Source organism: Notamacropus eugenii, chromosome 5 (assembly GCF_028372415.1).
Source record: "Notamacropus eugenii isolate mMacEug1 chromosome 5, mMacEug1.pri_v2, whole genome shotgun sequence".
Lineage (NCBI taxonomy): Eukaryota > Metazoa > Chordata > Mammalia > Diprotodontia > Macropodidae > Notamacropus > Notamacropus eugenii.
The window spans coordinates 87,393,743-87,418,046 of record NC_092876.1 but is presented as its reverse complement, the minus strand read 5'-3'; the positions used below and the strand labels follow the sequence as shown (position 1 = coordinate 87,418,046).

At 36.0% G+C, this 24,304-nt stretch overlaps 1 protein-coding gene across 1 annotated transcript; it reads right to left on the bottom strand.

Moving 5' to 3' along the window:
- Window positions 1-346: 346 nt before the first annotated feature.
- On the bottom strand, window positions 347-1,294 carry LOC140507524 (vomeronasal type-1 receptor 1-like). Its single transcript, XM_072615587.1, has one exon. It carries the CDS (start codon window positions 1,292-1,294, stop codon window positions 347-349), a length of 948 nt encoding a protein of 315 aa, XP_072471688.1.
- Window positions 1,295-24,304: the final 23,010 nt, after the last annotated feature.

The following is a 24,304-nucleotide window of genomic DNA, read 5'->3' as shown; positions in this document are numbered from 1 at the left end:
AGATCCCATCCCTGAAGCCCGCTCGGATCTGTTCCTCTCGGTGCCGCGGCCACGGCAGGGCTGTACTCAGCTCCCAGTCCCGGCGCCCAGTCCGCAGCACGAAGGACCTTTTACGAGAGGTTTGCAGGTCTCTCCAGAACAGAAATCTCCCTCGCTCCAATGTTCTGTGGCCTCTGGGTGCAGAATTCGCCGTGAGTTACTTCTTTGTAGTTGTTCTATGGGTTGTGGGTTCGGAGCTATGTGTATGTGAGTCTTTCTACTCCGCCATCTTGGCTCCGCCTCCGAGGAAACATTTTTACAGAGATCTTCTAGACTACAAGATCCAGAACTCTATGTGCTACATCACCTAACTGTATTTTTCAGGATTTTGTTGGACTAGAAGCTTTATTCTATCAAAAAGAAACATAGAGTACTTGGAGACTTGAGAGTCACTGACAATTGAAACAAAGGGGCTACAAACTGGAAAGCAGGCAGCTAAGAAGGCAGACATGTGAATCAGCCAAGACTTTGGCTTTCCCAATTGCATATACAATGCTAAAATAGAATTCAGTGAGTAAAAGGAGATAAACATGCTGACCAATGCCAGTATTGTTTGTGTAGCTCTGGTCTCAGGGGAGCTTCTTGGTGTAACATTATTGCCATGAACATACTGCACTGTCTGGTGGTGTTTGTACAAGATAGAAAACATACATCTACTGGTTGCCACCATAATTCCTACACAAAAAACATCAGGAAGGGAGAATATGAATACAGATTGTATAACATCATAGGAAATATCAAATGTAGCAGAACAATAAATTAAATCATTCCTTTCAGTGATATTTTTGATTCTGGTTGGGCCTTTGACACGTAAAAGAATAGAGTAATATATCAGCAGATGAAAATTCCAGCACAAGAAACAGAATGGACCAATGCCCTTTGGGATTCTGGCTTTGATTTTTGCCCACCTGGAATGTCTAGGACTTAATATGATGGCTTGGGAGCCACTAAGAAAGCAGGTGGTCCAGAGAGAAAGGCCCCGGGCCACTCGGTGCAAGTAAAACACAAGTTTACATCCCACATCATCCAAGAAATTGTTGAACCCCAAAGCAGCTGTTGTCTGAGGGATCCCTTTGGAGAGAAGCACCAAGTTATTGACAAAGGCCAGATGGGTGAGAAGCAAGTCTATGGGCCTCAGTCTGGGACCAATGAAGAAGATGGTGGTATAAAGGCCCAAGAGGAAGGAGTTCCCCAGGACCCCAAATCCAGTCTGAAACACAAAAAGGAACCCCAATACTATGTTATTTAATGTCATTTTCATTTTCTTGATGGGAAGTTAGTAGCTGTGAAAACCAGAAGATCCTTTCTTATTCAGAAACATAAGGGGTAGAAGATATTTCATGTGGTGAAGAAGACACTTTGCTTGCCCAGTACAAGTCACTATGAACCATTCATTCCATCTAGAAGACCATGATGATGATACCTCTTTTAGCGTTGCCTGACGAACCATCGAGAGTATAGTATTGATTAGAAAGTTTCTGATGTCTTTTTATGTCTTTCATTTCTAGAATATTCTTCTTTGAAACATTTAGGTTGAGTTCTTCTTTGTTGATATGTTAAATTATATAATCCCTATAAAGTGCTATCAGATCCCTTGGTACCTTGAAGGAACTAGTATCTAGAAAGCATCTGTGATAGAGAGAATAATTAGTTATGCCTACGATATTATGAGTCTTAACCATCTCATTTGTTAGGTTTCTTAGCCCTATATCTAATAGGGTTCATGTTTGTGTCACTGAGTATGATGGCAGTCACTTTTTAGGTAATAATATTTATGACTTATGTGGAAAGATATTTAAATGATTCTTCATGTATAACCTATATCAGATTGCTTGCTGTCTTGGGGAGATGGGTTAAAAGGAAGGCAGATAGAAATATTTGAAACTCAAAATCTTTGTTTTTTCCCCTTGGTTTTCTGTTTAATTTTATTGTTGAAGTGTTAATAAATATACTTTCAAAAATATTGGAATCTCAATAATGCTTTTATTTATTTTATTTTTAGTTTTCTACATTCACTTTTATAAGATTATAAAATTCTAAATTTTTCCCCTTCCTTCCCAAGACAGCATGAAATTTGATATAAAACATACATGTATAGTCATGTTAAACATATTTCTGCAACAATTATGCTGTGAAAGAAGGATCAAAATAAAATGGAAAAATCATGAGAAAGAAAAAAAGTAGAAAATAGTATGCTTCAATCCCCATTCACACTCCTAAATTCTTTCTTTGGATGTGGATAGCATTTAACATGATTGGAATTGTCTTATATCATTTCACTGCTCAAAAGAGCTAAACCTAACAAGATGGGTCATCACACAATGTTGTTCTTATTGTGCATAATGTTCTCCTGATTCTGATCCATTTTATCAGCATCAGTTCATGTAAGTCTTTCTAGTTTGCTTTTTTCACTTGAAATGTGCCTATTCATCATTTCTTATGGAATAATCACATTCCATTACATTCATAAGCCACAACTTGTTCAGCCATTCCCCAATTGATGAACATTCCTTCAATATTCAAGTCTTTGCTACCACTAAAGTGTTCCCGTAAATATTATTGTATATGTGGGTCATTTTCCCATTCTTATGATCTCTTTGGGATATGAACCTAGTAGTGGTATTGCTGGCTGAAGGGATATGCACAATTTTATAACCCTTTGGTCATAGTTCCAAATTGCTCTCTGCAATGGTTGAATCAGTTCACAACTCTACCAATAATGCATTAATGTTCCAATTATTTGAAATCTTCTCCAACATTTAAAATTTTTCTGTTTTGTCATGTTAGTCAATCTGATAAATGCGATGTGGAAGCTCAGAGTTGTTTTAATTTGAATTTCTCTACTCAATATTGATTTAAAGCTTTTTTTTATATGATTATAGATAGTTTCAATTACTTCATTTGAAAATGTTCTGTTCATACTCTTTGACCATTTATCAATTGGAGGATGACTTGTTGATTTTGTAGTTAGATTTATTAAGTTCAGAGAGTGTTGGTTTAGGTCCCCCATTAGTATATTTTTAAATTTATGTCTTCCTCTAAATAGCTTAACATTTCCTTTAAGTATTTGGATGCTATACCACTTGGTGCATATATGTTTAGTATAGATATTACTTCATTTTCTATGGTTACTTTTAGCAAAATGTAGTTTCCTTCCTTATATCTTTTAATAAGGTCTATTTTGGATTTTGCTTTGTCTGAGATCAGGATTGCTACCCCTTCTTTTTCTTTTCTTTTTCACTTCAGCTGAAGCATAATATATTCTACTCCAACTTTCAACTTTACTCTATATGTATCTCTCTGCTTCAAATCTGTTTTTAGTAAAAAACATATAAAATTATGGTGTTTAACACTCTCTGCTATCTGCTTCCATTTGATGGAAGCTATCGTTCCTTACTGTATATTTCTCTCCATCCTATTTTACCATCTGTTTATGTTTTACTCTCTCCTTTCTCCCTTTTCTTCCTCACTACTGTTTTGCTCTGACCATTGCCTTCCTCAATCTGCCGTCTCATCTATTAGCACCCCTCCTTCTTCTTTCCCTTTTTTGCAACTTCTTCTCTCCCTTTTAACCTGCCTTCTATCCGCTCCTTCCTTTTTCATTCCCGCTTTTTCCCCTTATTACTTTCTGTGGGGGAAGATAAATTTCTATACACAACTGAGTGTGTATATTATTCCTTCTTTTAGTCAAATCTGATGAAAGTAAGATTTCAACAATGCTCACCTGCCTCCTTTCTTTCCCTTTACTTTAATATGACTTTGTGTCTCCTCATGTGACATAATTTAACTGCCTCCTCCTTTCCTCTTCTCCTAGTACAATCCTAATTTTTTATCCCACAGTTAATATTTTTATCATCACCTCAAAGACAGCTTACACACACAGACACACACACACACACACACACATACAAACTGTCTATATATACACCTTCTAAATGCCTTAGTAAAGATAAAGTTTTCAGGAGTTACAAATATGATTTTTCAATGTAGGGATGTAAGTAGTTTAACCTTATTGAAAAAGATCTCTTTTTTTGTTTACCTTTGTATGTTTCCCTTGAGTCTTGGCTTTGAAGATCACATTTTCTGTTCATCTCTGGTTTTTTCATCAAGAAAGTTTGTAAGTTCCTTATTTCATTTATTGTCCATCTCCTCCTGAAATATTGACATCACTTTTCTGGGGTAGTTGATTCTTGTATATAATACAAGCTCCTTTACCTTCCAGAATATCATATTTCAAGCCCTCTGATCTTTTAATATAGAACCTGCTAGGTCCTATGCAATTGTGGTTCCAAGATATTTACGTTCTTTAAAAATTTTTCTGGATGCTTGTAGGATTTTCTCCTTGACCTGATAATTCTGGAATATACCTGTAATATTCCTTGGAGTTTTCACTTTGGGATATCTTTTAAGAGGTGAATGGTGAATTCTCTCAATGACTATTTTACTCTCTGACTCTGGGATACCAGGGCAGTTTCCTTTATACTTTCTTGAAAGGTATTTTTCCAGTTCTATTTTTTATCCTGGCTTTCAGATACACCAATAATTCTTAAATTATGTATGCTGGATCCATTTTCTGTATCCTTTTTTTCTAAAGAGGAATGTTACATTTTCTTCTACTTTTTTTATTCTGTTGATGTTGCTTTACTGTTTCTGGATGTCTCATTGTGCCATTAGCTTCAGATTGCTCAATTCTAATTTTTAGGGTATTGTTTTCTTCAGTTAGCTTTTGTACTTCCTTTTATATTTCTCCATTTTATTTTTTAAGAATTACTTTTCTTCAGTCAATGTTTTACCTCCTTTTACATTTGGCTAATTCTCCTTCATAACGAATTTTTTCCTTCAGTCACTTTTTATCCGTTCTTTTCCAAGCTATTGACTCTCTTTTGTATACCTCTCATTTCTTTTTTCCCAATTTTTCTTCTACCTCTCTTCTTTGAATTTTAAAATCTTCTTTGAACTCTTCCAAGAAGACTTTTGTAGGTTTGAGACCAATTCATATTACCCTTTCAGGTTTCTGATGTTGGTATATTGACAATGATATGCTCTTGTGAGTATGTTTCGATTTGCCCTGTCCCCATATAAAACTATCTATGTTCAGTGTTTATTTTGGCTTCTTATCCCTATTTTTTGCCTATTTCCTGGCTTTTAAAATTGAGGCAGAGGGGGCACTGTTGTAAGTTTTTGTAGTAGGTGCCAGGGGCCTGGTCAGTGCCTTTTTGTTCTGGGGACTTGGGTGCTAGCAGTTGGAGTCTGAAGGGTTCTGACAACTTGCCTGGTGCTGAGTCCTAGTGGTGGTGTCTTGTGTGTGCTGAGACCAGATGTGGAGATGTGGAGTTTCTGTCTTTTCCCAGTCCTACATTGAAGTATATGGGGATTTGGCCACTGGAGGACACCTGTCCTCTCTGGGCTCCACTGAGGCACTTGTATATCTGGACCGAAAAAATGGCTGTGCACCTGAGGCTGCACCAGAGCACAAGGAGATTTAGACATTGACGGATGCCTGCCCATTTGGGCCTGCAGGGAAGTCTGCTGCTTGAGGATGCCTACCTGGCAGGGGCTTAGGTGCACATTGTGGATTCCTGAGGTGGGGTCTACTCATTCCATTATAAGGCAAGTGAGAATCCTGGTGTTGGTATTTGCATACTATACTTCCCTGGGGATAAGCATGTCCTACCACTTTGCTGAGGTGGGGGCTTGCTGCTGGCTTGCTGGGATGCTTTCTGCTATGGAACAGAGTCACCTTTAACCTGAGTAAAATAGACCTTTCTTGCCAATCCTCCAAGTTTCCTTGGCTAAGGGACTGCTCCACCTCATCTTGCACTGCATCTGCTGTTCCAGAATTTTTCTTTGGGTTCCATTTTCTTGTGTTATTTTTCAGACGTCAGCATTGGAGAGTAACAGTAATTTACTACTTACTCCACCATCTTGGCACCCAGAAGTCCCCATCTGGACTCAAAATCTTATAAAATGAACATTAAAAACTTTCTTCACATGAAATTTGAAAAAAAATAAAATAGTATTAATAGCAAAAATAAATTAATATTTTAATGAAGAATGTGCCATGCAGAGGGTGATTTTTATAATTATGTACTAATTGTTCACAAATTGTAAATTAGAAAGAAAGAACAATGTTGAGTTGATTGATATCCAAAGAAATGATATTTGTTTGTTAAGAAAACTTAAGCTGGTTTTGAAAAAAGTGTCAAAGCCATTTTCACAAATGTTTAATTGTACCCTAGAGATAATAACTTTCCTCTAGCTTGTTGCATTTAGTGCTTTGTAATTTTTCAAGATACTAGTGATGATCACTAATTAAAAACCTGAAAGAAGTTACCTGCTTATGGACCTAAAGTCAAAACTGATGTTACATATTGAAATTTAAAAAATAACTAATGGATATTACATATGACATATGGTTATTTTGCAAGGCATACACAAGGAAAGAGAAAGTGCAGAGCAGAGTGAGTGAATACTCCTGTCACTGTTTGGCAGAGTAAGTCTGGATACATGACTTCAAAGATGAGGGAACATCAATGAGTGATCTTAGATGTATCTGCAGAAATCCAAACTGATAAGGTCTCAAATACATTGCTGTGTTAAAGGCAATTATTAAATTAATATAAATGAATGTGCTGAGCTAAATCTTAGGGTAAGGGAAAGTTTTGAGGAGCTTGTTGTTTCCATTTAACTGTGGTCTGTCTAGAATATAGTATTGTAGTGAAATCAGTTATGCAATGGAGAATGTGCCATGCAGGGGGAGGCTTTAATAAGCATGTACCAATTGTTCTTAAACTATATATTAGGAAGAAAACACAAAGTATGAGAGGTTGATATCCAGGAAGACTGATATTTGACTTCCAAAAAACAAATATGGCTTTAAAAAATGTAAAAACTATTTTGCAAATATTTAATTTAATCTTGGAGACAATGTTTATCAGAAATTCTAAAGCTATAACTTTCCTCTACCTTGTTGCATTTAGTCCTCTCTTTGCTGTTATGACATTGTTGTTTGATAAGCAGGAATTAAAAACATGAAGGGACTTGTGTGACTGCTTGTGGGACTAAACGGGCAAGCAAGCCACTCTAAAAGGGTGCTATAGAGTAAGAAGAAATGTTCTTGTGAAGTGAATTTTCTGGGACCTTCAACTTATCTAAGAATCCTCATTCTCCCTCCCCTTTCTCTTGTGTGTGTGTGTGTGTGTGTGTGTGTGTGTGTGTGTGTGTGTGTGTAGGTGTCTTCCTATCTCTCAGGGTCATCACCTATGTCCTACTCACTATGAGTATCTGTTCCTCATTGCTCCTTCCTGATCCTTCTTTTTTTCCCCTAGTCTCACATTATGATCTCATCACCTACTAGTGGTTCAACTATCATGCTGATGAATTCAAGATCTAGGAGTTCAGCTTTCACTACTGATCTAGGATTGAGTTTGCCTGTACCAATTACAAGATTGGAAATCTTGGCTTGGATGTTCCATAGTAATGTCAAACTCAACATGTCTAGAAGAGAAGACATTGCATTCCTTTCTAATCCTACCCCACCATACAACTTCACTATTTGTATAGAAAAAGCATCACTATTCTTGTCACCCAAGTTTACAATAGAGATATCTTTCCCAATTCATCAAATTCTCTCATTCCCTTTACCTAATTATTTACCAAAGTTTCTACATTCTACTTTTAAAATTACTGAATCATTCTTATATTAATATTCATAACAGAATTATTATTCCTTACCTTAATCATTGTGATAGTTACTTTCAATAGATAAATACTCAAAAAATATGAACAGGCAGTTTTCAAGAGGAAGAAATACATATGTCCAGATGGTCAAATTTATATGGCCACATCACTAATAATTAGAGAAATTAAAAATAATCATATAAGTAAAAATGATGTAAAGGCAAAATACCATTTTTTTGAAGGAGCCATGGAGAAAGAGGCAGATTAATGTTGGTGGACTTGTTTTGAATTTTTCCAGTCATTCTCAAAAATAACTTGGAACTATGTCCTAAAAGTCAGTAAAGTACATCTGTAAACAGTTAACTCTCTGTCTCTTTAAAAATAAGTTTCCCACCTTGGAGATTTCTCCACCATGATTCTCACTTTGCTCTATTATGTTTTCAACTTAAACTCCCATTTTATTAAATTAAAGTACCTACACTCAGTTTTAAAGGCAATCTCTTAATCCTTTTTATAATCATATATGTGCATATTTGTATGTTTGTACATACACAAAATAATTTGATGATCGCTATATAATTTTGTTCCTTCCAAAATTTTGAAACTTTGAAAAAAAACAGCTTTCTTTAGCTTCCTTTTCGAGATTATTACTAAAGTTCCCACCTTGGAAGATCACTTCATGAAAACACCTCACCATGGTCACTTTAGGCCAATTCATCCCATTATTAAAATTTCCCTATCCCATTTTCCCTTAACATACTTCCACATTTTCCAGCTCTGTCTTTTGTTCAGTCATCTTCCATTAGTCTCCAAGGTCCTTGAGGATAAGTTTTTTCTTCATTGCTTTCAACTATATCTACAGAACTTAAAACGGTGGCTAGAAAATAGCAAACTTAATAAATGGTCTATTTATCTCTATTATTCAGACAAGCAGTTGAAGCTTGAATTGGTCTATACCACAAATGAGAAAAAAGGAAATATATTTATGTGCACATGCACATTCCTATGGATATGTGTACAAAAAGTTTTTTTGTTTATATGGTTCACTTTCCTCCTTTTTTGATTTGGGATCAAAGAAGATCTCTTGTCTCTATCTTCATATATATGTATATGCATATAGACACACATGTGTATGTGTATATATGTATATGCACACATATATATGTATATGCACACATATTTACACATATAGGTATATATATTACTAAAAATCTCCAAAATAAACTGACATACCACAATACATATATACACATGCATACATGTGTTTGTGTGTGTGTATCATTTGCTTGTTTGTTTGCTCTTTGTTCTCAAAGAGGATAATGGCATCAGGAATGTAATGCCATAATTTGCAATTGAATCAGATTTAAGTGAGGGAGATTTGTGAAAAGTCACCAGCCTCACTTTTTACTCTAGAGTCATCTGTTTTCACTAGTGAGACATAGATAAGTACAACAGGACATGGCCCCCATATGTATTCTATGTACACATAAATCTTCAATATATATGTATGTGAATAAATATAAAATGCATGCGTTGCATCTAACTATATATATGAAAATGTTTATATACAAATATGCATGGATATATCTATATAATCAGTTCTCTTTGATATAACAGAGAACCCAAAAAACAAACAGGTTGCTCATCAATTTGAAATTATGTTATTATGTTAACAAATTATGATATAAGAGTGGAATTTAAAACGATTTTACTGAAATACATAGCAAAATACATGATTTCAGGGAATCCTGGGGAAATTTGGACGAACTGATACAGGATTGACTTAGGCAGAAAAAAGAAGAAAATGTATAATATTATAATACTGTAAAGAAAGATGGCTTTTAAAACTGTATGACTCACATCAATGCAAAATTCAACAAGAATTTTAGAGGACTGAAAATGAAGCATGTTTCTTTGCTTTTGAAAGAGATGGAATAGATTCAAAGGTGAATAATAATTTATATTATAGCATAACAAATTTGAGAATTTATTTGACTAGACAATGTATATTTGTCATTAGGATTTTTATCTATATATTCATTTTCACCCCTCAGGTTATGAAGTGAGAGGAAGAGGAGGGATATGTATAGTGTAGGTCACAACAACAAGAACAACAAAAAGAGATTCACTGGGGAAGATATGTAGCATAGAAGGAAAATCACAAAGAACTAGATCACACATATGAACATTACAGACTAAATTTATGATGCATTTATACTGGAAACCCTGCTGAATGGAAGAGAGATTCATAATTTCTTGTCCAGTTCTCATTGTTATGTTCTACTAGGTTTACAGAACTACCTATATTATTTGACGTTAAGTCAAATTTAGTAGATCTTGAGAATAAACTAATGGAAGAGAAGAAATGCAAGGATTTGATTTGAAGGGAAATGAGGAAGAATCTAGCAGAAGGATAAAAAATAGCAGGATATGGCATGAAGACAGAATGTAAGATGGAGAAGGATCCAAATAGAAGTTAATACAGAAAGCCAGTGACCCTAGATCAAGGAAAGAGATTAAGTCATCAATCATTCAACCAACATTTATTAAGCATGTACGCTATGCAAACACCACACTGAACAGTGGAGACAAAAAGCCAAAAACAATCTCTATTCTCATGGAACTCACAGGCTACTTCAGGACAAAATGTGCAAACAAGTACACACAAAGAATAAATATACAGGACAAATTGGGGATAGTTAACAATTAGAAGGCAGTATTATTAAGGGGAACTAAAAAAGGCTTCTTACAGAACATAGCATTTTACCTAGAAACTGACATGAGATAGAAAATCCTAGATTTGGAGTTAAGGGGAGAGAAAATATCAGCCATGAAATTCAGGCATTGAAATGTCCAGAGTTAGAAGATGAAAAGGGTTTTTTGAGGAACAGCAAGTACATTGTCAGTGGAATGTAGAACAGGTCGAAGTGTGTAAGGTCTGAGGAGGCTGATAACACAGTAAAGCACCAGGATATGAAGAGTTTAAAGTCAAATAGATGATTTTTATATATGATATGGAAGAACCCATAGAATTGATTAAACTGAGTCTTGTTCATTAGGAAGACCAATCTCATAGCTGAGTGGAAGAAGAATTGAAGTGGGGAGAGACTGGAAACAGGGAGACCAACTAGCAGGCTATTGAAAATCTCCAGGCATGAGGTATTGAAGACATATTACAAGATGGTGGCATTATTAGACAAGAAAAGGAAGTGAATAAAAGAGAGGTCACAAAGATAGACTCAACAGCCTTAACAACAAATATAGTCTTAGGGGTAAGAGAAGTGGAGGGGGGGCAGGACTAATAGTCATCTTGCATTAGGACTGCTGCTTTGTTGAATCTGAATGCTTAGTTTGGAGAGGATGTCTATGAATATTCCAGTACACTGAGTCACATAACACCACATCCATGACCTTTGTTGCAGTTAGGTAAACAGAAGACAGCTTTGGTGACAGTAAGTTATCACTGCTTCTGCTATTTCTGATTCCATTTCCCTCCAAGGTCTCCCTTCATAAAATTTTTCTTTGATATTTTCATGGCTTCTCCTGATGGGGGCATACAGACTGATGGTGGTAGGGTGGCGTTCTCCTGTACATGGCAGTCACATTGTAATTAGCCTGTCATTCCTTTCTTTGAGAAGACATACAATCTTGTGGACTCGAATAAATACGATTGTGAAATCTACACCATCTGTATTCCTTACAGCAGTGACCAGTCTAGAAAAAATATGTTGCCATCTCCATTTGCTTGCTTTGTTTCACTCAGGGCTGCAGTATGGATGTGGTATCTGCTGAGTTGTCTCAGAAGGACAGCCTTCTTTCAGTTCTACTGGCTTTTATTTTGTCCACATGCTAATGATGAATGGAATCATTTTCACAAAATTTTGTGTACATTATGTGTGTGTGTGTGTGTGTGTGTGTGTGTGTGTTTCAACTACTCTCTGCTATGGTAAGCAGGTCAGTGATGGGCAAAGCATATTTTAGCCAGTTCCTCATATAGAGAAGTTCCTTTCTAGTCACTTCCTCATACAGACAAGTGAGGAGTGCAGTCCTTACTCAGATACCCATAGGGCTCCAAGTTGTTGCTTCAGTACTGTGAGGAAGTGACCATTTCATTCTATGCCACCTGCAGGCAGTGTGAGACTACAGCTACCAGTATATTTACACCTCTTGCTTCATCACACTTCAATCACCACAGGGCTTCAAGACCAGTAAAATAGTAACATTATAAATACTGAAATAAGAAAATAGTAAAGGTCATGTCTTTAGATTTGCACGTAAAGTGGATTTAACTGAGGCAGAATCGGGAGAATTCATCAGTCTCACTCTCTCTGCCAGAGTCATTAGAGTCAAGTGGCAACATAAAAGTTGCCGTGATTGGCTTTGGCCTAAGATGCTGTGGAGGAACTTATTGCCTTTGTTGTCTGAACAAGCTCTAAATTCTTCAGAAAGCCTCTTCCTTCTGCCTTAATGACCCACTCAGAAAAAAAAAAAGGTTCTCATATTCTCGTTTCATTGGGGAAAATCTTTACAAGTTTGGGTTAGATATTCCCCTAACTCATCAACTGGTTTGAGGGCTCGTGGTTACCCTCAAACTGTTTTAGCCTTTCTGCCAAGATGCTTTTTACTGGGATGTGGCTACTGCCCATGCCATAGCATTTTAAAGCCATAGATGAGACTTGAGTAACAAGTAGATTTCAAAGGTGGAAGAGCAGCCCTAAAAAAGGCTAGGCCAAAACCCACATGCTCACATAAGAGGGGGACAGAGGCAAGAGGATGGAGTAAATGCAAGGGCTTGCTAGAGCTCTTATCCCAAATGCTTCCACATATGTATAAAAATAGCTCCAAACCAATTCTAGGGCTTCAGAACCCACAAAATGACAGAGTGAAACAAATCTCCAGCCCAAGACAGCCTGCAAGGTTGACAAGAAGCTTCTATCACACTGGACTAGGAGAAGAGGAGAGAGCAGTCCATTGTGGGCCACTGCAGCACAGACCAGGTCATAGCAGGCTACAGGGGATTGAATTTCTGGCACATATGGCAGTTTTGAGACTTCTCAACCCACAAAATCCATAGACAGCACAGAAGTTCAATGGAAAACTCTGCGGGGCCTCGCCTAGCTGGGCTCCAGCCCTATCCCTGAGTCATAGGAGGAATAGTTAGTAGTCATGGACAGAATAAATGAAAGTTCTTTTTTTTTAAGAATGGCCAAGATATGGAAGAATTTGTAGAGAACTGAGAAGCCATCAATGAATAAAGATTAGTATGAGAGTGGGGATGATAGATGAAGCATAAGAGGGAGAAGAATGGGATCACTTTTGAATATAGAGGGAATATCTTTGTCAAATAGAAGGACCACTTCATGCTAAAAAGAAGAGTGGCAAAAGGAATCTGAGTAATGTGAGAAGAGGAGGAGGGAATACATGGGAGCTCTTGGAGAATGGCCCTCAAATTTTTCAATTCAATATGAGGTAAAACTTCTTAGCTGAGAGAAATTGGCAAGGGGAATCACTGGATATCAGAAGTGGGATGAAACATTTTGTAAAAACTGCTGTGCTGAGTGGGATACCAAACTTGTTAAAATTTGAAAACAATACATTTTTTTGTAAGGGTAAATGTGAAATTATGTAGCATGAATTTGGGTTGGACACACTCAGTATGGTTTCATGATTTTCTCCAGCTTTGTTGAGCATCAGAAGTGCTGCAAAGGCAGTAGATGGCAGCAGTGATACAAGGTTAAGTCTTGGCAGGGCAAAATCAGCAATAGGATAATATTTCCATTTAAATGAGGAGCAAATAGTTAAATAAAAATACAAGTCGGTCAAACTCAGGAAGAGAATAACATCACTTGAACAAGGAAATGAGAGAGCCACAATGTTGCATGAGACTACCTCCTGGATTTGCACACAGAGGACAAGATTCCAAATCTTGGCTCTCTTACCTACTATCCTATGATTTTGTTTTATCTAATCTCTTTGGACTTCTCTATGGTACCCTACAGATCAAGTCCAAGATAACATATTCCTATGGGAAACTTGGGTCTATCTGTGAGAAGTGGCTGTCAAGTTGAGAGAGTTCTAGATGAGTAAGAGGTCCTCTGGAGAGTTTACCATGACAGCTATGATGGAGATTTAGATCATATTTCCCTTCAAAGCATGGAGGCCAGGTGTGATAATTTTAAACTGTATGTTGTTTGATTTTATAGTTTTAATGATAGGACATAAGTATAAAGTCATTTAGGCTAAGTGGTCATAATGCTTATAAAGAATCTATTACAGTCTGTAATTTTCACTGTCTGTGTCAGCCAGATAAGGCTCATAGTTTTGTGTCTATTTCTTTATTTTGATTGGATGTAATTGAATAACTCCAAAGGTCAGAAATATCCTCTTTTCTCTTGCCTTAGATAGTTAAAGTCAGATCTGCCCACCATTTTGTCATCTCTATAAGGAAACTTTGTATCACCAAGCTTCACCTAAGTCTCCATTGATAAGTGATGAAGAGAACTCTATTATATCTGAGTCTGACTTGCTATGTCCCCTCTTATATCTGTCACCAATTCCTCCTTCTCAACTAAGTCCATTGTTATTCTAGATGATTTTTGCCTTCTTAAGTCCAACTTTAAGTATGTTTACCTCTTGACATATATACCTCTCCCTTGTCCTGGGTGAGTTTCTTGTATCTGTGGGGGTGAATCTTTGTTTATGTCGAAATATAATGTGCATGTTGTTGCTTTTTTGCCTTCTTGCTGTGCCAAATAATAATATAACTCTCTATCACCTCCCTGAAAGCCAATATTTTAGAAATTCCTGTAACTACATTTATCCTTTAACTTGAGCCATGAAGCTAAGTAAAGAATGAGGACATTTTTGTATTAAAAACAAGTTAAAAAAAGAGAGAGAGAAACCGAGAAAGAAAGAGAATAGAAAAGAAAGAATGAGAGAAGTAAAAATGAAGGAAAGAAGGAAGGAAAAATAAAGAAGGAAAGGAAGGAAGAAAAACAAAGAAGGAACGAATGAGAGAAAGAAAAAAAGAAAGATGAAAGGAAGGAGAAAAGAAACTTTGGAAGGAAGGAAGAAGGAAAGAAAAAAGGCAAAAGCAGAAAGGGAAGAAGAAATAGAGCATGGAAAAAGAAAAAATGTAGGAAGGAAAGAAGAAAAAGAGTGAATCAAGCATAGAAGGAAGGAAAGAAGAAGAGAAAGAAAAAGGAAGGAACTTAGCAACTAAGAAAAAAAGCATTAAATAATGAAGAAAGAAATGAAAAAGAAGGCAGATAGAAAGGAATGAAAAGAGAATTAATGCAGGAAAGAAGGAAAGAATAAATTAAGGAGAAACAAGGAACTTAGGAAGAAAGAAAGACACAAGGAAAGATGTCAGGAAGGAAAAATGAAAGCAGTTCGGAAGTAAATTAGAAAGCAAGAAAGGAGGAAGGGAAGGGAAGGAAGGAAGGAAGGAAGGAAGGAAGGAAGGAAGGAAGGAAGGAAGGAAGGAAGGAAGGAAGGAAGGAAGGAAGGAAGAAAAAAAGAACTTAGGGCAGAAGGAATAAATAAAGAGGAAGAGAGGGAGGGAAAAAGGGAAAGAAGGTGAGGAAGGACAGAGCAAGAGCAAGAGAGCAGCAATTTGGGGTGTGCTATTTGGCATGGTCAAATAATTTTCTATGACCAATCTTTCTTTTCAAATAGAAATACATGACCCTGATGGGCTCCTATTCTTTGAACACTTCATCATGGAAAACATAATAATCTTCATTCTTTAACATATAAACAATGGGATAGGATGGGTCACTGTAACAATACATAATAAAAATGATTCTGAAGAATATAGACCTCTATCTGAATTTTGGAAGATAGAAGGACTTGACTCAAAGTAGAAGTTCAAAGAAGACAAATAAAAATGTGATATGAATTTTTAGTTTTTTCTATAACAGCAGATCATTGAACCCACTGAAGTGGAATTAATCAGTCACTGAGTTTAGTGACTGCTATTGGCCAAGTGATGTTGTAGGTCTTGTAATTACAGAAATAAAAAGACTCAGTCCCTGTATTCAATGAGCTTATATTCAAAAGGAGGAGGCAGTATATACATGTATAGGCATACATAAAACAGTCATGGTATGCATAATGAATAAATTATATATATGTTATTTGTTATGTTACTTCTATATACTTAGGTATCATATACACATATATACCTACATATGCATATATACATATATGTATATGTGTATGTGTGTATGTATGTATGTATGTGTGAGTGCATGTGTGTGTGTGTGTGTGTGTTTGTAGATATTATACTATAATGAACTGAGAAAATACGAGATAACCTTGCAGGGGGAGGCAGGGGAAGCACTAGGACTAGAGAAATCAGGAAAACCCTCATAAAAAAAAAAAGATTCCTGAGGCTTGAAAAGTAAGGTTTCCAAGACTCTGCATTAGGGGACAGCATTTCAGACCTGGGAGAGAGACAGATAAGAGAACTGGAGACAGAACATATGTGGGTAGCAATAAGACTTGACCCATAGAATGTGTGAATGGGGAAAAATTTGAAGGAACACTGGGAAAAGTAGATTTGGGCTGGTTGTGAGGAACAATAAATGTAAGAGAAGTATGAAGTGTATAGAGATGTGCGATGAACCTGTGCTTAAAGAAAATCAACTGTTGTCTCTGTGGAGGACAGATCATAATGTCTGCTTAGGGTTGAGGAGGGGAATCCAAAAGTGCTGTCAGGAAGAGATCAGCAAGGGTCAGAGGAAGGAGAGATGAAGAAGGATAACTGACGAATTCTTGCTTAGAAAAGTTTATATTAACCTGACAACAGCTGAAGAGAGACATTTTGGTATTCCAGAAAATGTGATGGGAACATCAAGTAACTTTCAAAGTAGATGATTATTTCCTATTTCTGGCAACTAATATGGGCACAAATGACAATGACAAAAAAAGAATCTAAAAAGTACAATTGTAGCCTCTGAAATTTTCTGTAGGAAAGGAGGAATTTAAAAGCACAGACCCGAGTATGGGGAGGGATTCTGTTCAAGATGCATTTCAAAATCAGGCCAACAGCTTCTTTTCGTACCCTTGCAAAAACTGAACAATAGCAGAAATCCAGCTAGCAAACATACTAAATTACTTAACTTATCTTAGAACTGCACAAATCGGTCATAAATAAGAGTTATGGGCAATTGGATGTGATATACTAGCAAAGTTTGCACCTATGCTCCAGAAAACAAATAAGTACATAACTCTCAGCAGTCCTAAAGGCTGGTCAGAGGCAGGCATAGTCTGAAAACTCCAGAGTGAGATCAGAGGGTAAGTAAGAGTGGTGATCCCCATATGCTTCTTCAAATTAAAAATAAGAAAAAAAAACACGGCGTATTAGAAAAGTGTGAGCATTAATACAATTAATGAACCAATGCTAGATAATTCATTAAGAACAGCAAAAAGAAATTGATTTTGTTTTGTTTTTCTCTTTTGGGATAAAGAGAATAGCAAAGATAGGCTAAGAAAAATTCTTAGGGCTGGGTATTATAATTCAAAATGGAGAGAAGATTCTCTGACTGAATTCTTTTGTTTAATTGTTTATCATTAGGAATGATATTTGAACAGGAAAAAAGTTAAGACAAAAATGGTCAATAGGAAGATAAAATTCAAGAAAAACAGAAAGTTGGGGAGAGATCTTCTAACTACACTTGACAAATCTAAGGTACAAGTACAAGAGAAATTATACCTTAATGTATGGGAAAAGTGTAGAGAATAGAATCCTGGATATGGAAGTCAAGAAAGCTGAGCCAAAATACTTACTGCCTTTGAGACCATGAACAACTCATTTAACATCTCTGTTCTTCCATTTCCTCCCCTATAAAATGACACCAGATACTAAAATGACTTTAAATTCTAAATGAATGATATTATACATTTTCAGATGCAATTGATAAGTAACTCTGTGTGATCTTTGAATGACTACTTTCATTAGAAGAGTCACTGCATACCCAGAAGGGAACAGGTATTGTTAAAATGGGGGAAAGTAGAGTATTAAGTTTGATTGCAATAAAAATTCCAAAGGGGATTGTTCAAGGGATAATTAGGAAAAATGTAGAAAATTAGGAAAAATACAGTGATAAAATAAGAAAGTTTCACTAGATGATAGTACCAAAATTTAGAAAGGACATAATAGAATATCAAGTCAAGTCAAATTCAAGGCAAATTAGTTTATTAGGATAAAATATAAAGCCTAATTTTGGGTTCCAGAAATCAACTTTTCAAATACAAGGCATTTAATTGGGTTAGGGATGGTGGGCTGAAATTATCAATCACTAAATTCCACAATGGGGAAGTCAATATTTCATTGAGCAATCATAAATTTTACATGATTGTTTATTGCAAGGACTATTTGGTATTGAGATAATAGTTCTGTTTGAAGTACATATTCTGCCCTGATAAGAACAACTATGGAATATTGCTTTAATTCTTAGCTCTTCATTTTAGTAAAGATATTTCTAAGCTAGAATTTCTATACATGAGTAACCAGGAGAGTATAAAACCTTAAGTCTCTGTTATAAGATAATCATCGACAATTTGGTAATATTTAGCCTGGGGATGAGTAGACTTACAGGATAACATGACACATGCCCTTAGGTATTTTAAGGATTTTGAGGGGAAAAAAAGATTGTGTTTCTTTTGATTGTTTTTAGAGTGGGAATTTGGAGCATTTGGTGGAAGTTATAAAGACATTGTTTTCAGATTGACATAAGGAAAACTTCCAACCAATTGCAGCAACACCTATGTAAAATGGATTGCTTTGAAAAGAGATGTATTTCTTCTTAATGGAATTCTTCCCAGAAAGTCTAGAGACCACTTCTAAGGAAATGGTTTTCTGATTTCTTGCACTTTTGAAATTATGTGATTCTGTCAGTTTAACAACTGAATAGTGTCAACCACTTAGCAAAGATCTGGTCCAAAGTAGCAAACTACATCACTTTCCCCCTTAAAGGAAAGTCTGTCCTTAGAACAAACAGAATAGGGTCCTCCTCTTAAGTGAAGGCTTGTCATAAGAAGAAACAAAAGGGGGTAAACCCTTACCAAAGGTTTATTTAATAACAAACAGAATGGAGTTCACTTACCAAAGATTTGACCAAGAAACATAGTATCAGACTGTACTTGTGCTATGTCATGCTTATTAATTCTTTTTAAGCTAGAGAGCCATGAATGCCTAGGAATCAGAAAAATAATTCTGAACTCAGAGGTAAACAAGCTGAGGGAGGCCCATTATAGATGGAGAGCAATCCCAACTAAGGATGTCTCTGTTCAATGAAAATTATAGTCTCCATATGTGTTAACCTTAATATGAAAAAGGAATTTCTTAATAGAATATACTATAAATACAATGAATGAAATATCAAAGTGGCCTTTGAAATTATAGATCCAGGATATCTGTGTGTCTGATGTTATTAACATGACTATCTGTATGCATAAGATAGCATAACATGTGCCCATAAAATATCAATATAAAAATAGTCTAATTATTCAAGGTAGTGTCAAGGCCTCTTGTCCAGAACAGTAATAAACAGAAGAATACTCCTGGTCAACTTCATCTGGCCTTATAGTTGCTGATGCAGGAAGGGGCATTTTGAGTTCACTCAGAGAACAAAACAAAGTGTGTCAGTTGTGCCAGGGCACCCAAGGCATTATGGTAAGTAAAGGTCAAAGTGGACCAAAAATGTCTTTCTCCTGACTGGTCATCCAGATTTTAGACCTTTCTCAGGTGATGGGGACCAAAGAATGGTTCAAAATACAAAAAAAAGTAAAAGGTAACTGGAGGTGAAATAACCAAATTGTAGACTTTGAATAAGGTCTGAGATTACCATCTAGATCTTCCTTGGCTGAGCCAGAGCAAGGAACAAAGTGACTTGACCTATAGGTGCAAAGTATTAAAACTTTGCATTTCTTGTTTGATTGTCTCCAATATAGAAATAAAAACCACAAAAGCCAAATAAGTCTCATTGAATTATTGTGAGTAAAAAGAGAGTCAAATTACTTTTGAAATTTGTTTAAAATACACTATGTAATAGTGAGTAGTGCATGTATGTTGCTGTCTTATTTTTTATGCTATATCTTCCATTATGTATTTTTCTTTTACATTTTCCTTTTTATTAATTTATTTTAAACCTAAATACTAAAATTTGATGTACGGTAAGAAAAAGAGAAAAGAATATATTGTAATCAAATATGAAAACTTAAGTACAAAATAAAAAAAAAGAAAAGCACTGTCATGTACACAGAAGAACGTAAGGGAGGATTCAAAATACAGCGATACATTTCCATTACAAGAAAGTCTATATAGTAAACAGTACACTTTGTGTTCTTAGTTGTCATCTTTTCCTTGTTTCCTTGTAACTTTTCTTTTGTTTTCTTCTGTGCACTTTTTGCTTTGTTCTTTTTTCCCCTTAATCTCCTCTCCCCCAAGAAGCCTACAATTAATCAGGGACACCTCACACACACACACACACACACACACACACACACACATACACACATGCAAACATACAAATGTATATGTAGATATATATGTGTGTGCAAATAAATATATATAATACATTGACATGCACATACATATGCTTAAATATCTATATTCAGGCTCATATATAGATATGTACATTTACTTGTTTGCCTCTGTTTTTCTGAGGGTTGATAATGTCTTCCTTCATATATCTTCTTCTTTCCATATTTTCCTAATTCTACCAAATCATCGTTTCCTATACAACAGAAATATTCCAGCTGCATACTCTCTAGTTATTTTAAATACTCTAAAGCAACATAGATTAATATGGTTAACATATAACCTAGTTTCCCTATTTTTCTCTTTTGATTAAATTGATTAGCTTTAACTTTGTCTAAGATCATGACCACTACCCCCGCATTTTTCCCTAAGTGATCTTTAATTTATATTTCTACTCATCATTTATTTCCTGTCTTTCCTGATTCTTCTTTTTCACCTCTACCTGCCACCTTGTTCTCATATTTCTTAATCTACCCCCCCCCCAAAGAACCCTCCCTTATCCTCTCTCTCCACCCTACCCCTTGGGGCCTTAAGCAAATTATCTGCCATTCTTGCAGAAGTCAGTGGCAAGTGGCTGAGTTTTACTTTTGACCTTCTATACATTTAACTAAAAGGAGGGTTTGCCTACTCTTTATCAATAGTTTGAATTGTAATGAGGAGATATAGTGGATAAAGCACCAGACTTGGAAGCAGTGAGATTTGATTTGAATCCTGCCTCAGATACTTCCTTCCTTTGTAAACCTGAGCAAGACATTTAAATTCTCTCTGCCTCAGTCTTTGCATCTCTTTAATGGAGATAAGAGGACAATCTATCTTATAGCACTTTTGTGAGAATCAATTGAGGTGGCAGGAAAAAAGTGCTTTGCAAAAACTTGAAGTGTTAGATATAGGTAAGCTATCACTGATATTATTAAAAGAAGTAGCATTTTGAATAGTAAAAATTAAGGTTTCAGAAATTCCACATCTTACCCATCAGATTAGTGAAGATGACAAAAAGAAGAATGTTAAATATGTGAGGGGCTGCAGGAAAGGTTCACCATAATGAACTGCTCTTGGAGCTGGAAATTTGTCCAACCATCCTAGAGATCAGTTTGGACCTTAGTCTAGAGAGTCTCTCAACTCTTCCTACGCTTTGACTGAGCAATAACTGTCCAAGTCCTATACACCCAAGGGAAGCAAAGAATGAAGGAAAGAACTCAATGTACAAAAGTGTTTATTACGACTCTTTTATTTGCAGTGGCATAGACCTGGAATCAAACTGAGCCCATCTAATAGGGAATAATTGGAAAAATTACAGTACCACTTTCAGAAAGAAGAGAGGAATGAAGAAGCATTCTAGCAAATCAATGCAAGTGCATGGGAGAGACAGGAGCCATAGTAAACCCAGGGAAGAGATAAAAGAGAGACAGAGATTTTAAAAGGTTAGGGGGTACATTCAGAGGAAGAATAAAGATAGGGATTTCATTTATGCCCAGAAAAAGAGGAAGATGACACAGTGTCTGTCTGAGATATCAGAAGGAGAATTCAGATCTCTTTTTAGTCCAGATTTACTTCCTTTCTCAATGAAAGAGTTTTGATTGGTTATCTGAGGGAATTCATTGTCTTTCAAAGCCCTGAATCTGATGTCTGTATAAAGTTATACTCACCATCCTGATCTAAGCTGCTGAAAGGACACATCTGTGACATCTGATAAGCCAACAAGGAAAAATCATATATATGTTTGCATACATGTATGTGCTATCCATGAACTTGCCTGAGTTTAGACAGAAGGACAAAAGAGCAGAGGGCTATTTGTAGGTGTATGAGGCCCCCTGGTCTCACTTTCCCCAGAGCTGTAATTGCCATGTAACCTGACAGAGACAAGACAATCTGACAGGGTAGTCAGGGCTGTTTCAGATAAAGTTAACTTTTGTCCCACTTGTAAATCATCACCATAAATTACCATTGATTCATGAGCATTCCCCTCAGACTGACTAATAAGTACTGAGAAAGGCTCAACAACTAGTTGTTGTCTCAGCTGGGAGAGAAAATTTTCTGAACAGCTGAAGATGTCAGGGTCAGGTGGGATCAAAGACCCAAGGCCAGTCAAAGAACATTGAAGACCCAAGTGTGAGGGCCTCTGAGCCTTTGTCTATACCTTGAGCTTGCCTCTGAACAATGGAGATAGAACCTTGGGGACAGCAAATTAATTCCCACTCATTCAATTCCATGTGCCTGCACTCCTGCCTCTAATCTTGCTTTCTTTTTCTAGGTTCGGAATTACTAAGGAGTTTTGGAATGACCTTAGATTTCCTACCCTGGAAAGGAGATTCTGTGTTGTCGATCCAATTTGTCTGGTTTCATGGGCTTTAAAAGGCCCTATTATCTCCTTTGTCTGGAAACTAGTACATTTCCAGGGAAGATAATAAACATAATGTAGTGGAAAATCCCTGGTCTAAGTATGTTGGTATGAACATATGTTCTGCAAGTTAGTAGTCATGAGCAATGAATGCATGGGTGATTGAACCCTATAAAGCTTAATTTTATCACGTATAAAATGGGTAAATATTTATGTAAGAGCCATATTGTGATATTCTTATCAGGAAAAGGCTGCAATAATTCTAGTAAAATATAAATATATGACTCATTACTCAAAATGTTTCAGGTTTTTTGAAGTCCTATGCAGCAAAGGATCTCCCTCTCAACCCTTCAAATTCCATATGATTACTATTTCTTTATACCAGCAATACAAGTAACAAAACATATAATATTGCAGAATACATTAAACACATAGAAATTGAGCTATTAAGAAAGGTAGAGAACTTCCATAAATTCCATTATAAGGCATATTTATAAATGCCCCAAAATAGAGACAGCAGAGTGCAGTTGAGAAAGAGTTGATCTGGAGGTCATGCTGACCAGTGTTCAAAGCTTGCCTCTGACTCATATTGTCTGTGGAGCCGTGGGCAAGTTGTTTTATTTCTTGGTCAACTATTAATATAAATTGAAGAATAATAAATTCTCTTCTTTACTAAAGCAAATTTCATCTCAGGAAGCTGATGAAGTCACTCTTCAGAGAAAAATAAAAGCTATATCATTGAAAACACATAAAATTTTCTAGATAAGGACAAACCACTACAGTGAAGTTCATATTACCCAAATTAATCTGCAGGCTGAACACTCAGCAAAACATCAGTGACCAACTTCATATAGTTAGGCAATTAAAAAGAAAAGTCATATTTAGGAAACCACCAATAATTCCATCAAAAATATATTAGAATTAGGAAAAAGGAGTAATTATACTTGTTATTCAAATTAGTTTAAAAGGCAATGAGTAACAAACCAAATTCTCTTGTTTGGCTGAGTACACATGTTTAGTTGTGGGAAGTAAATGACGATATAGATAAAAATAACTTCAGTTTATAGGAGATGAAGGAGCAGAGCAATGTTAAAAAACACATGACAGGGAGAAGATCAAGGGGAGAGAGTATTCATGAGGTTAGAGGAATAAGGTTGAAGTAGTGAGATATAGTGGATAAAAGGATATCTATTGCTGGTTATTTCAAAGTATTTCTTTCCTTCACTATTCATTTAGAAGAACAAGACAAGTTTGCCTCTCCCAATTTACCCAGCTTGGCATTCAATACACCCTTACAATCCAGTCACAAGGATATATTAACAAATAATTTGGAATGGTCACATCTACAACAGAAATCTGGAAAGGCTAGATTGATAGACTTTCAAAGCTAATCTCCACACTCAATACAGTAATTCTAAAAAAAGAACAGTTATCTATCACTTGTCTCCTTGGAAATACACAAGGAGAAGGTGGGGAATGAAGGGAAAAACATTATAACCACTTATGAATAAAGTACTTGGGAAGACAGTAGTTCCTGGTCATATAACTCCAAATCCAAATGTCCTTTTTTTACCCCTACCAAACACTGAAGAAAGATAGGTAGAAGACCAAGGTTATAGCAGGCTCCACAAATACCAGAAGCACATATACACACTTAGATGCCCAGAACCTTCCAGGTACTTTTACAATAGCCATACTTA